Source organism: Caloenas nicobarica, chromosome 15 (genome assembly GCF_036013445.1).
Source record: "Caloenas nicobarica isolate bCalNic1 chromosome 15, bCalNic1.hap1, whole genome shotgun sequence".
NCBI lineage: Eukaryota > Metazoa > Chordata > Aves > Columbiformes > Columbidae > Caloenas > Caloenas nicobarica.
The window spans coordinates 4,309,092-4,326,919 of NC_088259.1; the positions used below are offsets into that span (position 1 = coordinate 4,309,092).

Genomic DNA, 17,828 nt, shown 5'->3' on the forward strand with positions numbered 1-17,828 from the left:
TGGCGAGACGTTCTGCAAAGTAAGTGACATTTCTCAGCAATACAAATTGTACATTAAAAGATAATTTTCAGAACATGATACCAGCTCTGGAGTGCAGCACCATTACGCAAAGTAATATCGAAGCTGTGCTTTGGCAAATGCTGTTTTTATGTTGTACTAGTTTGGCATCAAGATTGCATCAGGTCTTGTGAGTAGACTTTGGAGTGATTAAGTTTACTGTGCACAAAAGCCAGTTATTTGGCAAACTGTCAACACGGTGTAATTGATATTTTAATTACACTACTAATACATACATGCTGTTTGCAACGAGCCTCCTCATTGCTGTTACACAAACTGTGTATTTATAGCACCGATTATTGTTCCAAAGAAGTTTGCTTAAATGCAAACTTAAATGCAACTGGTAAATATTTTAAATTGCTATAAAAGCAAACCAAAGGCTTAACGGCAGGCAATGTGCAAACAAAAAGGACCATCTCACTTGACATATGTTCCAGGGATAACGTGCACCCTCCCCGCCGTTACGGCACGGTTATTTTATGGCTGATAAGGCGACTCTTTAACTGGTGGGACTGTCCCGGAGCCACCGGCTTATCAGAAAGATAGTGACCAACTCAAGGAGAGGAAAGGAAAGATGAGGAGGATGAATTTCTGTGGAATAGTGAAAAGGCGCAGAACAACCAGATTGCCACGTGGAATCAGCGGTTACACCACCCCGGGATGGGACCTGCTGCCCTTCCAGTGAGCGATGAGCAGGGGGAGACAAGGACCCAGTTTGCAGAGCAAAAAGAAAAGAGACACGGACCAGAGAGACACTTCTACAGCCAGACTGACACATACGCGTTGGCTCCCGCTGTGCCAGACCCTTCCAGCATTGTACAGAGGTGAGAGCATATTTTAACGTTTTCTTACATCCCCTTGTTATGGGAAAGAAAGAAAAGGGTAGACATGAGAGTGTAGCGGCGGCCGCAGCACAAAGGTTGGATGGGGGAGAAGAAATCTCGATCAGGGGTGCGCTGAACAGGGTGTGTGGGCATGAGAACACCGTGTTTTACAGGCAGCAGACCTCCTGTGCACCTCTGGCTATTACTTTGCGCCTGTGTATTATTTTTCTGTCTTGCCTCTGTAGGTATTAAGTTCTCCAAGGCAGGAGTATCTCCTCCCTGTAGGTTTTGCACTGTGTCAAGCATCTGTGGCTCTGGCCCAGGTATGTATAATATACGTGACATTACAGTTGTAACAGGATGTAACTGTAACAACGACAACAGTAATAATAATAATAATATTAATATTAATAATAGTGACGCAATAATACAGAGCAAAAGTAATTTATAGGTGAATATTATGAAAAATCTCCTAAGGGCAAGACCTACTATAAGATGCAGTAATCCCACACAACCCATCCTTTGCGAGGTGCCAGGTGGAATTTGCCACACGGAGGCAGGATCCTCCAGGCAAAAATCCATCACCGGCTGGCAGAAGCCTGCAGAGCTCTGGGAGACCTTTGCTACCTCCCAGGAAACACCAAGCACTTTGTGCATCGCAGGTCTCAGAGCCCAGCTCCATACAGATACGCCAGAGGGAAATTGGGCTGGAGAGCTGCTGACCATCAGACAGACCCTTCAGCCACCCATACAATTTGGAGGCTGCAATCAAGCCTCTTTTCTCAGAAGATCTGGGCCGTTAGGAGCAGGCTGTCTGCAGAGGGAAAAGCCACTTTATAAAGCACCAAGGAGGAGATACGCGAAGACACGAACGGGAGCGGTTCCTTGCCTTCTTCCTTTCCCTTGTTTGGGGAGTAAGATCTTGTATTACTGAGCAAAACCCACATTGGCTTTGTTTCTCAGCTATCACAACACTTCACTTCTGTGAAAAGTCATGACACTTTATTTTCTCATGTCTGAGAAACAGGATACCCATGGGTGAACCTAAGCACCAGCTGCACAAGCACATTGGAAGGAGCTTGGTCCCTTGGATTCCCGCTTCACATGCACAGATCCTCGTAAGCTCTGCTGCTCTCTGAGCTCTCACAGAGCTGGGACCCGACTGTGATTCCCATCACTCCAATTCCCTCCTAGAAGTCCTTGGCAGGGACCACTCAGAAGCATCTGCACCAGCTATGTGAAAAGAGGGGCTGCTGCTCTGCAGGGAGCTTGTAGTGGGATGACTGGGAAGCTGAGGGACCTCTCCAACAGAAGAAGAGCTAGACCTGAGGAAGAAATTGTTGGCCCTGAGGGTAGTGAGAGCCTGGCCCAGGTTGGCCAGAGAGGTGGTGGCTGAACCATCCCTGGAGACATCCCAGGCCAGGCTGGACGGGGCTCTGAGCAACCTGAGCTGGTGCAGATGTCCCTGCCCATGGCGGCGTGTTGGACGAGATGAGCTTTGAGGGTCCTTTCCAACCCAAACTCTTCTATGATTCTAAGAGGATCCACATTCCCCCAGGGACCCTCACTTCTGCCTGCAGGCACCAGCTCTGCGCCTGCATCTCCAGCACCAGCCACTGCTCCGCGGGCACAGGCAGGAGCAGCACGTTCCTGCTCTCCCCGAACACAGAGAGCTCAGCCACGACCGCTTAAACTTCAGAAAGTAACTATCGATATGTGCCCCGTCCTCTGCGAAAGTGCGTTTTTTAAATATATACAAGAACAGTTTGCTCTTTGATTGGGAATCTTGTCTCCCAGGTTCTGACCTGGAGTGAAATTTTATGACCAAGCGATAAAGCTCAGGGGGAGGTGTGGAGGGAAGGGGGCTTTCAAATGAAAATGCCAACAGATACTTAAAGCCAGAAGCATGTGTGGGTGTTGCTAAATTAAGCTCGCAAGTAGGTGGGGCAAATGCCTTAAACGAGTTTGCGAAGGTAAAATAACGTTCATTAAAAATAGAAAAACAACAGAAAAAATATCCTTTGTATTCAACTTCACACTCGTACATCATAATGTTCCAGTAAAAGCCCATTTTCCCTTGAGATAATAAAAGAATTGAATTTTTCCTTATCGGTCATCTATTTTTCTAGCTAAAGCTATTACTCCCTCTCTGCGGTTGCTAGGCAACAAGAAATATTAATAGCAGCTTTTATTAGCTTAGCTTTAGCAGTGGAGTACCAGAATGAGAAAATGGAAAACATAAATGTGTTACATAAATCTTTCAACCTTTCAGGGTTTGTGTTAGTCTCTGTTTTCATAATGATTTATTGAAGTGATGGTTCATTTATGAGAAAAAGGAGTGTGAAATAAGAAAACGGAACATTACCCTGAAGGACTGTTTGAAAATAAATAATTATAGGAGGTGAAGAAAAGCTGTTTAAAACCATTTTTCTGAGTTTTATAAAATTTAAAAAGACATATTTCTTTCATTTATTGCCTCTGAGAAAAACACTAGCAGGGAATTGCAAACAGGGCTCTGCTTAATACAAAGAACTCCTCATGTATGGTTGTATTATTACTATTTTCCACCAAGGGCTCATATTCGGGAGTTTAGTTTTTAAATACCGAACCATTAATAAGCAGAGAGCCAAATTACTCAAAGCCTCAAGCGCACAACACAAAATTGCCAGTACAAACTCACTCAGGATGGAAACACGGGGAACTCTGCGAAGTTTTTGCTACCGGTGACGCGCTGCCCAACCACTGCTCTTGCTTGTTTGTTTATTTATTACAGCTCCTCCGATGAGCAAGAACTTGCTCTAAAGGGCACTGCTGCATGCACACTGCATTATTTTAAAGAACTTACTTTAACAGGCAGCGATTCACAATTATCGAAATATTTATGTATTGGAAGTATTTTGCAACAACACGGAAGTCGCATTGCTTACTGGGGTCATGTATTTCCAACGACTTAGACAAAAGACTGCACATCTTACTTGGCTTTTTTGCCAACATCTAATTAGTTGCTTTCTTATACCTTCTATTGGAAAACTTCCAACACGTGCCAGCTCTGTCCGGCCACGGCCAACCACGCTGCCTGCAGCTGAGCGCCTTGACCGGGTGCTATCCAGAGCAAACCGCTGCCTTTCCCCCTGACTCCGGCTCAGGCTGTAAATAACAAATGCTGCTGCGTTTGGCGAGGAGCAGCAGTTCTGGAAAGGATGGGAGCTGGTGAGGAACTCGCAGAGCCAGGAGGTCTGGCCAGGGGAATGGTCCTGCAGCCTGCCTGCAGGAAGACCTCCTTCCAGGTCTTCTGGTGGGCACCAGAGAGGATGCTTCTCCTTGGAGCCCTCCGCCCTCCGCACAGCCTGGGCACGCAACCCCAGCTGTAGGAAGGGGCTACTTTTCCTTTTCATTTCTGATGTGGGAGATGGGCAATTGTACCAGCACTGGTGTGGCCAGTAGGACCTGGGCAGTGACCGTCCCCTGTGCTGGGCACTGGGGAGGCCGCATCTTGAATCAGTTTTGGGCCCCTCACGCCAAGAAAGCCCTTGAGGTGCTGGAGCGAGTTGAGAGAAGGGAACGGAGCTGGTGAGGGGCTGGAGCACAAGTGTGATGGGAGCGGCTGAGGGAGCTGGGGGTTCAGCCTGGAGAACAGGAGCTGAGGGGAGACCTTCTGATCTCTGACCTGCCTGAAAGGAGCTTGGAGCATGGAGGGTGTTGGTCTCTTCTCCCAAGGAACAAGTGATAGGACGAGAGGAAACAGCCTCAAGTTGCACCAGGGGAGGTTTAGATTCAATATTAGGAACAATTTCTTCCCCAAAGGGCTGTGGGGCATTGGAACAGGCTGCCCAGGGCAGTGCTGGAGTCACCATCCCTGGAGGGGTTGAACAGACGCAGAGATGAGGTTCTCAGGGACATGGGTTAGTGCTGGTGCCAGGTTAATGGTTGGACTCGATGACCTTGAGGGTCTCTTCCAACCAAAACGATTCTATGATTCTATGAGTTGTTCTACTGTTCTCTTCTCTGTTTCCCAGCAAAGCCCCATAGCGTTGGGAAACAGCTATTCAGGTTGCACAGTCAACCAGCTCTTCCGGAATTTCAGAGTTGCACTCATCCTTGGTACTACAATTCACCTCCCATTTACCCTTTACTCTCTCCCCTCTACATACACAGGTTCCACAGGTAACTAGAAATTTGACATTTTTACATCAAGTGGCTTTTTGCCATGGGGATTTCTACTATTTTTCAAATAATCTGTTTCCACTCAAAAAAACAAAATGAAGAACTTTCAGGCTACGGCCGCAGCCTTTTTTCACTTGCATCAGCTTGCAGTGAGCAAAAAGAAGTTATCCCACTGAGCTCCAGGAACTGTTGGTGCTTTTAAAATAGTCACAAAGATCTCTCATCATGAGAAGCACCAGGGAGATGCAGACACGGGGCCGGCTGCCAGTGTCTCCCATCAAACTCTACATACCTGCTACAAAGCCAATGTTTGCTCAGAACAGCTGCCACTTGTCCAACACGCTGCTTCCCCCACGCAAAAATATATGGTTCTGCTCTAAATTCACGCGGCTGCGGCAGAGCAGGAAAGGAGCAGGAAAGAAGCAGAGCCCCACAACACGCTTCTTGGGAAAACAGGGTGATTTTCCAGTATGCCCCAGCATGGCAATGTCCTTCAGCTGGGCTTGGAGAACCATGAAGTTTCGGGGTTTCGGAGCAGGGGTGGTGGGCTCCCAGCAGTGCTGTCACCCCCTGACTGGGGGCTCACAGCTCCCCCCAGACCAGCACAGCACCCAGGTACTGGGGACCATCCCACCTGATAACCAGAGATACCCCCAGCCCGCTCAGCCGCTATCTAATATTTATGGAAATATGTTTGCGCTGCATTGGAGATTCTTGGGCTCTGACCTTGATCGCCCTTTGTTTTTGTCAAATATGTTCTGCCAAATCCCTTCTGAAATCTCATTTATTCACAGCAGCTCCGTAACCCAGCAGGCACCCCACCTCGCTGGCGACGGTCACTGATTCACGGCGTTTCTCTGTCCCCTCTCCTCCTTTCCCCCACGTCCCTGTGGCTCCCAGACCCCAGCCCCGCTGTGGCTCCAGCTCAGCAGGTCTCCCTGTGGATCCCTGGAAGGCTCAGCAGTTGCTTGTCCGCACCGTAACACTGAGGGGATGCTCACAGTGCGCAAAGTCATTCTCTTTCCAAGGAAAACATATTTTTTCCTCTTTGATTGTTTTTTCCACAATGTTCCCATTTCTCAATGACAATCACATCTCTCCTTTTTTCTTCCCCTCCTGCCGTTACTCCTCTTTCCTTCCTCTTCTCCCACAGCAAAAGAGAGGATAGTAGAAAACCAATTCCACTGTATTAAGAATTTTCTGTTTCTTGTCATTCGCACAAAAAATAACGTCTTCCCCAAAGGAGCCAGCCCTGCCTCCTCCCCAGCCTCCCTGAGCCCCACTCCATCGGTCCTCCCAACATCACGTCTTCTGCTGTCTCTTTGCCTACTCTTGTTCACCCATCCCTGCTTCTCTCCTCCCCAGCTCCCCGCGCCACACCTTCAGGGTTTGAAAACTCCCCTGACCTCTAAAAACTGATGGGGGGAAAAAAAATACTAAGGAACCAAAGTGACAGAAACAGGAGTGAAGAACAGCGTGATGTAAATGTAGACGTGGTCCGTGGGGCAGAGCAAGGTGAGCAGAGGCTGGTGGCATGGAGGGTGCTCTGGATGATGATGATACAGGGACCAGGAAACACAGAGGTGACAGTGGTTTTGGTTTTTTCCCCATCAAGGTACTGCTCCTTTGCTTAAATGAGGGGATCGAGCTCCTGGCACCCCAGGGATGGGCTGGAGCCAGGAGCAGGGTCTGGCACGCAGCAAATCCACCTTCGCTCTCCAGCTCTTGTCCTGCTGTGGGGATTGATTTAAACTCGCTCTGACTCGGTATTCATCTGCGTAATGGGAGCAGCAGCTTCCTCCATTGCAGAGGTGGGAGGTTAATTCAATCTAAGAATAACGTTGGGACATCCCAGGACAAGAGAAACGCTGAAGCGGACAACCGCCTGCACCTGTATTTTCCTTATTCATTTTTGAGCTGTAGAGGAAAATACCAATCCCCATTGTTGCCAGTGAGTCTTGCCTCACATCTTTTCAGCAACTTGAGATTTCTTCATGAAGATGCCTTAAAAAAACCCCCAAGGCTCACGCTGCTTTCTTAGAGGAAAAGTCTAACGGATGTCTAAACATTTTACCTTGAATTGTTTGCCATTTGTCACTGTATTCAAACCAAAAGACATGACACTGCTCCCACTGCCGCTAACAGAATTACATGTGTGCGATGGGATGAACGCTGCTGTCATGGGCTGGTACTGGAGTAAGGGAGGACCCTATCTGGGCATCCAAAAAAGAAAAGGACTAGAAGGTGTTACCTTTCAGCAGGAAAAGTCTAATTGCATGGGGGAAAAAAAAAAAAAAAATAAAAGCTTTGACAAGAGAGTAAGGCGGGATTTAATTTTGACCTAAAACTGCACCACAGTTCACTCCCTGATCTACCTCCCTTGCTGCTGGGACCTCTGAAGATATTTTACAGCTCCAAGGGTTTCCGCTCAAAACTAAACAGTTTCAATTCACTATCGGCTGGAAAATGCAGGGTTCACTGGATTTTTTATTTTCGTGGTAAGGGGCAAACAAATCTTAATCTCTCTATTCTATGTTTACAGCCCACTAAGCCCCCTTCTTATCTCCTCTGGCTCAGCCCTGATTTATTGTCACGATGCTGCATTTGTAAAACAGTACCATAAAGTAAGAAAGAGAACATTTCCCAAGGACTACTCCAAAATAAATTATTTCAGATATACAGAAGCTGCTTAATAAATCCCACTATTCTTGTTTCTTTAGGTATTTTAGAAAGTGATTTATAAGTGCAATATCACCTCTCAAAAATGAGACAATCAACACAGGATAAAATTATCGTGTTATGAAAATAGGGGTCAGACAAAGGGGCTGTGCTTTAAATTAAACCAGGGAAAAATATTTCATGCGAAATTGACTCTTTTTGTCTCAGAAATGAATGTTTTAATCACCTAAGAACCTAAAAGCTAACACAGAGGCCTGAGTAATATTTAATTCCACAGAAATATGCCTGTGTTCAATATGGATGGGCAGAACATGATGTTTTTCTTAAACACATTAACAATGAAGCCCAGAGATGCATCGAGACTTCAGAAAGCCTTGGGATTTTCCTTGGCTAAGATATAATATCCCATTTAAATATTTAGATATCACTACCATTCAGACCGTTATCTATTCAAGCAATCAACACCAAATGCTCTCCAACTAGTGCAGTGGCAGACGCGCAGGCACGCTATTTAAGTAAAATTAACTCCGTTTGATATTGATGCCTTCCAACAACACCCATGAAAATCAATGATCTTAGAGAGAAACAATGTAGAAAACGAACCATAGGGCTAAATCTGCTAAAGAGGAAAATATTATTAAACATCAACAGTATTAATTCAATACCACTGTCAAAATCAAGCCATAACCTTTCCTCGGTGCTGCTGACACAGAAGCGTCGTAAGGTCTAATTAGCCCTGAAGTTTCTTCCCAGAGCTGCACTTTACTTCATTATCCCTGCCTTATTTATTCCTACAGAAGAGTCATTTGAAACTTCACAAGGTATCCCCTTGCCGCGGCGTGAGCCAAGAGGCAATTTGAGTTGGCAAGTGCGCGAGGGATCTTGTTGCCCTTGAAATCCACAGGGCAGCTTTCCCTCCAGGGAGCACCCGCGCTGCTCCTGCTGATGCCACCGCGGCCACCCTGGCAGCAGGACGTGGGGGTGACAGGCTGGGGGCTTTTCCCAGCTGGAGAAGGACACAGGGCATGGGGGCCATGAACCAGGGCTTCAGCTGGTCACCCTGTTCAGCCTGGGGAAGAGAAGGCTCCAGGGGGACCTTATTGTGGCCTTTCTGTACTTAAAAGGGGCCGAGAAGAAAGATGGGGACAGACTTTTCAGCAGGGCCTGTTGTGATAGGACAAGGGGCGATGGTTTTAAACTAAAGGAGAGAGATTCAGGCCAGACATGAGGAAGAAATTGTTGGCCCTGAGGGTGGTGAGAGCCTGGCCCAGGTTGGCCAGAGAGGTGGTGGCTGAACCATCCCTGGAGACATCCCAGGCCAGGCTGGACGGGGCTCTGAGCAACCTGAGCTGGTGCAGATGTCCCTGCGCATGGCAGGGGGGGCACTGGGGGGGCTGGGGAGGGCCCTTCAACCCAAACCATTCCATGATTCTATGACTTTCACAGAGGATCGGAACACATGCACTTTGCTCACTTCAGTGAGGATATTATATACACAGAGGAAAACAACATTCCTTCTTGCTCTTGAGCAGTTATTAAGGCTCAGGAAGACACCAAACTGGAAACACAAAATTGCCACCATGAGCATGGGCGTGCAGGTGACTGCAGTGCCTGTCACCGCACGCCAGCCTTGGTGGGCAGCAAGGCTGGGCTGTGTCACCAGCTCTTCCTGACCCCCACTGCAAACATCTCATCATGAACATCCTTCTACCTTCAACTGAGCTCAGAACATGACACACAGAGAAGCTTTAGCAAAAGAATGTAAGCAAGGATAGTCACTGACTGTGGGTAGCTGGCTGGAGAGAAGATGCCCATCTTGACTCAACATGTTGGAGACCATGATGGCCGGCAGGTCCATGTTCTGGTAGGGGTATGCGGGGATCAGGCTGTTCGGAGGGAGACTGTGGCACAGGGAGTGAAATCCAGCTTCGTGGTCCACCAAGTGCAGGAGGGAAGGGTCGGGGAGATTAGGAGGCGTTATGGGAGGGATCTCATAGTCTTCGTTACTCTCATTCTGACCATTATAAGTCTAAAAGACAAAAAAAAAGACATTTCACAATGCATCGCTGCCTTGTTGCTTCAGTAAAGTGATTATTTGTATAAGAAACACAAAAGCACATTTCAGTGAAAACAGGTTGGTTTTTTTTAATGAAAAAGACATCTCCAGCCCCGGATACCAGCAGGTCCTAAATATACAGGAGCCAGGTAGCGAGCGTGGCATCGCTGCAGTGCCTGTCAGGGACACCTCAGATCCCTCTGGGGCAGCTGTGCTGCTCCCCTCTCCCACGCTACGTCCATCCAGCCCATCTTTAGTTGGCCAAAACCCGAGCAGAAACCTCCAAGCCTGGATTGGAACCAGCCAAGTGATGCGCACAGGGCCCACGGCCACTTCCCAACCAACTGCTGCATTTTTAAGGCAAAGCCCCTCCCTGGGCACCCAGCTCAGCTCTTACAGTATCTACAGTTTGTGTTTTCAAGAGTTTTTACAAGAATTAGCTCTGTCAAATTAACTAGTACTTGGGAACAAAATTCCCATTGATTCCTCACAAACTCCGGCACAGAAGCTAAAACCAGGGAGAGAGATTTGGAAACACAGCCATCGTATGTTTTTTTAATCCTTTAAAGAAAGCCTGCATGACTCCACCACACATGGACATTTGTCCTTCCTTATATCCTCATCCAAATTTTATTTGTTCGAGCACTCCCTCACCTCCCCACCAATGTTCCCTCAAGGTAACCACGAACACCAGAGATGTTGGCACTCCTTGTGCTTCCCGTGTTTTCTGCCTGTTTACTTCTAACCGTTTCAATTTATAGGAGAAAGGATATGTTATTGCACCTGCGCAATCGCTTTCACTTCACACAAAAACCTATTTGCTTCATAATATAAGTGTGAATCTACCCAAAATTATTAACTATCAAAGCAGAATATAATAAGTCTCTGGCAGAAGAGGCTTATTCTAAACATCTACTGTTTCACATATTATTATAGCATATGAAATTCTGATTAGCCATAGTATTATACACATGGATTTTAAGCTGAATTTCCCAGATCACCTAGTTTCATGGTTGGATTTTGACTTAATACTCGATTTAAGAGCAAAACCCCAGATGTGTGCAAAACCAGTTAAGCACTGTAGGCTTTATTAATCCATTGCCCCAGAGCTGACACTTGGATCCATGCCCTTCATCACCCCAGCCTGCAGGGAAGCCAACCCTTAAAAAAATAGAAGAAAACCCACATTTAACCGGCATACAGAAGTCAGTGGGAGAGGCAGTGGGGAGCAAGGAGGTATCTGGACCCTTCATGTTCACCTGAGATTCCCACTGCCTGTGGGGAAATATGAGGATGCAAGAAATACAAGACGGAGCCTGGGCTGAGATAGCTCTGGTCTAACAGTCATTGTTCAGGAGAAATTCAAGCCCAGCTATTTTTCCAGCCGGCTTCTGTCTAGGAGTGGTATTATACGGAGAAGGCAGGGGCTGAGAGGATGTACACAACAGCAGATAGATCCCATTTAATACATCGAATAGTTAGGTTTCTGTTTGGGCTACGCACGTCGAGGTACACTGATTCTTTCCCAGTTACTTAAGAGGATTTCACTCCATGCTTTACGGAAAGGGATTTAAATAAATCATTGCACAGCAAACTTGTTCCCCCAACGGGTTTATTTTGGTATCAGGTATATAAGCAAGTGGCTTTGCTGCGCTTAACTAAATTATGTAAAACCCACTCAAAGTTTCCTAAAGCTCTCTTCAAAACTACAAGTTCCTTGTGTTGCTGCAGAGCAGCTCATTGAAGGGCTTTGAGGTGCTTTTGCAAGGAGCGCGAAAGCCCCGTCGCCCTGCTCACCCCCCTGCACGTTTCTGCCTTTGCTCTATTCAGCTGGGGGGGCGGAGGGGAGAAGGACCTGTGTAAATCACAAAGCTTTCCGAATAGCTACAGTATTGTGCAGATATATCAAAATTACAATCAAAGCTGTACGCAATCAAAATCAGATTAGACAATAACCAATCAACATAATCAGACTCGGTGCCTGCCAGCTTTTACACCCTATCGCTGCGAACAATTTTCCAAAGCAAGCCACGTTTATTCTATATATGTTTTAAATAGATCACTAGAAAGATAAGGAAGGGAGATTAGACAGATAGACACTCAAAAACGTGGGAAAGGGGGGTGATTTATTGTCACACACGGTGCCTATTGACATGTCGGAGGTGACATATCTGTCCCCACGAAGGGTGGTCTCACACCACGTACACAAAAGCCGTTGTCTCAAACCCTCGGACGGTATCACCCAACGTTCCTTTCTACCAGCATGTGGGCTACGCTGCAGATTATATTTTCTATTCTTATGTTAATGTGAATTAAATTAAACAGCCAATTATATGTTATAAGGATACATTACAAATTAGACTAGTGAGCTGGCCTGAACCCATTCATCCCACCATGACTCCAAACGTGAGCACAGAGAAGCTTGCTCTGCTAAAAGGCTGCCCATTACAGCACACGAAAAACCACGGAAGGTCTAGGATTTTCCACCGTCAAGCAGATGACAGTTATTGTGATTACACATTATTCCTCTTCCAATTCAAACACTGAAATCAGCTGAAACAACAAGACTCTTCTTGCAAACCCTCCCCCGGCTCGCACCCTGCTGCTGCCTGCAGCGGGATGGAGCAACCGGACCCAGCCACCCACACTGGGAGAGGGGACGGTGCCTCCTCTCGGGCTCCCTCCTCATCCTCAGACCCCTCTGCATCTCTGTGCCCCGGCTACAGAGGTCGTGCTGCAGTGTCAGGCATCAGCCATGGACGAAACGGCATGGAGCACAACACCCGGGCTGTGCCGCATGCTTGCACAGTGATGCCACAGGATGGCATTGCAGCAGGTACGACCAACCTCCAACAGCAATAAAATCATATTTAGAAACATTTTTCCTTATCGAAATTCAAGTTGGAACAGGGGTGCCTGGACCCTCTCTGTCCACCTGAAGATTCAGGGTCAGAGGACAGAGGGGTGAAGGGGAGGAGATGTGGGGACATGAAGAGATGCAACCATCTTGCTGCGCTCACGCCATGCACCTCCTCGTCACCCTTTCATCATGCCTTGCTGGGCCACAGCTCCCTAGATCTGCCCCTTCCACACGGGCAAACGTGGAAGGGTCTGAAATGGGGAGAAAGGCTCTGGTTCCTAGCAAGGTGACATCCAGGCCATGCCCAAGACCAAGAGGAGTGAGAACAGGTAACCACATTACTGGCTGCTCTCTCCTGGCTCACAAGCACAGGGCTGGGGACAGAGATGGGTAGGAGTCACCCAAAACCCCCAGGATCTGCAGGTGACCCCCATGAAGCTGGTGGGGAAGGACACAACAGCTCCTGCAGCATGAGAAGGCTGTGAGGGACGACAGGGAGGCGGTGGGGCTGGAAAAGGGCAAGGAGCTGGCATGGAGCAAGTCCCCAAGGGCAGGACAAGCAAGAGAAGAGGGTGACACAGCAGAGCCTTGCAGGATAGCCCTGGCCAAGCAGGGGGAGCAGAGCTATTTAAGGACGAAGAGGGAGGACACAAGTCCATGTCTCTTGCATGCAGGCTCAAGCAGCAGCTCTGTGCACACCCTGAGCAAAGCTGCGCCGTCCGGGGCCCAGGCAGCTCTGCGGTGGATGTCTGTGGGTGCAGAAGTAGCAGGAGTTGCAGTTAGAGGGTGCCCCACAGGGACACGGAGCTGAATCAAGAGATTGGGTTGAAAACAAGAGCTTTACACAGGAAGACGCTGGTCCCACTGTCTGTCTCCAGTGTCCCAGGCATGGGAAGCCTGAGTTTTAACAGTAAAACTGGCTCTTCTTTTATGTGGCTGGATAAGCACCTGAATTACAAGCTCCTCAAGTTGTGGACATTTTCTCTACATGCCCTTAAGCTGCATCCGAAAATCACTGTGGGTTAAGGAGAGAAGTGAGGAGCTCTTGCTCCAGACTGGCAGCATCCAGCGACCAGCAAGCTGGAAACCGTGCGGAGCATTTCCACGGCACGCACCCACCATCGCTGAGAGGCAGGTCAAATGCCTGCAACAAAGGAACATGCTTCTGCTGCTGCTCCGGGGCAAGACAGAAACAATCCCACCTTTCTTCTGCTCTTATCAATGGGCTGCACCTGGCGGCGCTGGGGGAAGCTCAGGCATCAGTGCCGGAGCCAGAGCCGCCTCGCAGCCCCCCGGGCTGGATGTGTGGTGGCTTGGGGGCTGCCCTGGGAGCAGGCAGCAGGGCAGGTAGTGATACCTTGAGCCACGAAGCCACCTTGCCTGCTTTGAGAAAGCCCGGCCACATCATAGAGTCATAGAATCATTTCGGTTGGAAGAGACCCTCAGGAACATCAAGTCCACTCTGCATTTGTACACGAAGCCTGGATGTGTTTGCACCTGGTCACCAGGACACCTGAGGCTGAGGGGGGGTGCAGGGATGGGAATGGAGATGCTCATTCCCAGCTCTCAGTTTGATCAATTTAAAGCATTGAGCCAGATTTCCACTTCTTCTAGCTTGCACATACTGGGCCCAGACGTTTCTGTGCCTTGCAGCACCCAGAGCCCAGCGCAGGAGAAGGCTCTCGGGCAGAAGGAGGCTTTGAGGACTGGTCTATCGATAGCAAGAAGCTTGTCTCTGCTGCAAACACCATGAGCATCTGTGGGTTATGAGGCATGTCCTGGTCTGCACTGTGAGACGGCCCAGCCACCCTGCACATCCTCTGCCATCGGACTCAAAACCGCACTCAACGTCGCTGCTGCTTTGTCTTCCGCCCCTACACCGTACCTCCTCTTGAACTGCAAATAAAGCCAATTCCCTGTGGCTCCTGCCAGCCTCCCAGTAACAAAACCACCCTGCCTAACCGTGGACCTGAGCCCGAGGAAGCGCTCCCAGCCAGCACAGCGAAGAGGGGCTGCTTTGGACCCAGCCACCCAGCCTTGCAGCTCCTCACATCCAGCTGATCGGGACTAAGGGATGTCCAGGTGCCTTAACACAGTGCAGCTCCTGAGGGACCAGCTGCATTCAGCCAAAGCCATAACCACAGCCGTGTTTGAAAGGACACTGAGAACTCACCATGCAGGTGACTTGGGAGGGAGCTACAAGTGTTGAGCACGTCTACAAATTAAGCCTTTAGCTTTCTCCTGCCTTTCCCCTCTCAGGAGAGGAGGACAGTGCTGTCCTGTCCAAAACACTCTACAGCCGGTCAGCATCATCTCTTCAGTGTGCAGTGGTACTAATCATAGAGGACATGACTTGACCAAGGACCTGGGAAACCGTTCTCCTCAGCAGCATGGCAAATGTCCAGTGACCCCAGTTCTCCACTGAGTCATGTTCTGTGTGATTATCCAGGAGTTGCAGCCAAGCATTGATTCAGAGGAGTATTATTCGCAGTGAGAAGGATAGAGATTTGCAGTATTATTGCAGGTAAATATTTGCCCTGTCAAATAACATTCAACAGTAAATATGAGCCTGAGAGAACATTTGTTCTTGGTAAGGAACAAGGAAATACGTAGGCTGGTGTGATCCATCCCACCCTAATCATCCAGACGACACAAAATGCCAGGTTGAGAGAAGATCTTGGGCCATATAAAGAGGAAAAGAGTTCAAACACAATGAATAAGCAAAACCCAAAGCTTAATGAAGGCACGTTACCCTGTATTTCCTTGAAAGCCTCCAAACTGCTCTCTCACCATACACATTACTCAGCCCAGCCACGATTATATTTGCAAGATGGGGATTTTGAATACATTTCTCCAGCATGTGAACCACAGAGGTTTTCTGCTCAGTGCAAAGCACTGAATCCATAAGGACAGAAACGGTAGTTCAGGCGGCAGGAGAAGGCTGAAGTCACTTAAATGTTGCTAACTAAAGAGAAATGCTCTGGGGCCAGCAAGGGGAGCAGCCTGGTGCTCGCTGCAGGGGTGCAGACCCTTTCGGCACCACATCTCGAGGGGACGTGCTGGGGGCTGCGCTCGCACCTGTAATTCCCAAAGCCCCGTGCCAAGAAGTGAAGCAGCGCTGATTTTCTGCGTCAGCAGCTCTGGGTCTTACGAATGGAAATTGATTTGCCTCATCTTTGCACACGGAGATGCAGCGTGTGAATAGCAGGGCCAATGAATTACTGGGGTAGAGTTGGATAAATACTGTAAAGAAGTATTTATTAAGTCAGTCACTTACAATCTACAAATTGTCTTTGAAGTGTTCCCAGCCCGTTTTACATTTATTTTCACATGCTCAGGTTTTTGACTATGGAATGCAGTTGAAAAGGGAAAAATTAGTTCTTGCAGGAACATAAATGTGCGTTGGAAGTGTCTGCACAATCGTCAGCAACAGGCAGCCACACCGGGAAGGTTGGGAGCACAGCAGAGCAGCAGGAAAGCTGGGCTCTGCCTGCCTTTGCGCTCTTCTTCCACACCTGTAGTAGTGGGTTTTTAAATCCTGAACAAATATTGGCTGACTCAAAGAGCAACCACGCACCTCCACACTCCCCATTTCTCTGCATTTCCTCGTCTCGTTGCTCCGATGCAGACTGCGCTATGACAACCCGCGGCAGAGAGCCAACCCCCAGCGTGACCGCCCGGCTTCGCCTTTGAGCGGAGCTGGATGTTTGCCTTCTAACTTTACCTGAGCTGACCCGGTCCCGTCTCCGACAGACACAAATCCCATGCAATAACGCAGCCACAGGCCTTCCAAAAGCTGAGCTTGCCTGATGGTTTCAAGCAAATTTGATGGCGTGCACGCAAAAAAAAAAAAGGTCTCTTTTCTACAAGTTTCATCAAACCACATGTGCACAGAAGGGACATACAAGGGTCCTAAACATTCTTAGAAGCGTAGAAACATTTAGGTTGGAAGAGACCCTTAAGATCATCCAGTTCAACCATAACCTAACTCTAGCACTGCCCCATGTCCCTGAGAACCTCATCTCCGTCTGTCCAGCCCCTCCAGGGATGGCGACTCCAGCACTGCCCTGGGCAGCCTGTTCCAATGCCCCACAGCCCCTTGGGGAAGAAATTGTTCCCAAGATCCAACCTCAACCTCCCCTGGCGCAACTTGAGGCCGTTTCCTCTTGTTCTGTCTTGCTTGCCCTAATAATCTGTGATCTCCTTGGCCAGTTGCTACAGCAGCAAAAGGACGGCTGTGATGTGGTGCCGTGGTGCTCAGCAGGATGGGGACTGTGAAGGGAACCAGCCAGCAATATTCAGTGCGAACAGAAAATCTCAGTTCACTCCAAAAGATAACGTTTTGGGAGGCATGCACCTGCTTCTGCTGCTCACCAGAGAGTTGTTTGTGGGGTTTTTTTTGTTATTTTACATGCTACTGAAGCCAGAAATAACATTCTTAGGGCTCTCTGGCCTCAACCTGTCCATTGGTACTTCACTTGTGTGGGTGGGAAATAAAAAACAGGGTACCAGTTATTCATAACCATCGGGATGATGGACAATGCCTGAGGTTCAACCTGGCTATGGACTCACTCGTGGCTGTGGCTGAGCGGAGGCAGCAGCGGTGACGGTCCCTGCCCTGTCCCCTACCAGACAGTGCCCAACAGGGCTCCTTGGGATTCACATCACACGTGTGCATTTCTGCTGCATCCCTTTCGATGTAAATAACAGCTTACAGTCAGTTTTTATATTGTCCAAGCTGTGGCTGACCTGCATCACCACTTCAGGGAAAAAAAGCTAAAAATAATGGAGTTCTATGAACAATTTATAGCAAAAGAAATCAGCCCTATTGTAGGGTTTTAAAAAGGCTCCCAACTCCCTCTCTCCCTCTACTGTTTTTTTTTTTTTTTTTTTAATCAGTACCTTATCCAGAACTGGAATCCTGTCAAGAATAGTGGATAGCACAGAACTATAACTTCTTATTATGTGTATAGTGATTTTATGAATTCAGTGGGGAATGAAATGCAATTTTGTCAGACTTGTCTGTGTTCATAATGACCAAGTCAAATTAATCATCGTGGATAATACTCCTGTGTCAGCCATTCAAGAGATTTTTTAATAGAATTTTTCTGATTCATGTCTTGCAGTACATCAGATCTGTAGTAATGCAGGCACTTCTAAAAATCAGTGCAATTATGGCTTCTTGTTG

At 48.1% G+C, this 17,828-nt stretch overlaps 1 protein-coding gene across 2 annotated transcripts in view; it reads right to left on the reverse strand.

Annotated features, from left to right (window-relative positions):
• The window catches only part of TOX2 (TOX high mobility group box family member 2), a 151,103-nt gene that overhangs the window by 54,556 nt on the left and 78,719 nt on the right, over positions 1-17,828 (reverse strand). For both annotated transcript variants that reach the window (XM_065645698.1, XM_065645697.1), the window contains one exon: positions 9,508-9,753. In XM_065645698.1, the coding sequence (XP_065501770.1) occupies positions 9,508-9,753 (246 nt within the window). The remainder of the gene's footprint in view (positions 1-9,507; positions 9,754-17,828) is intronic.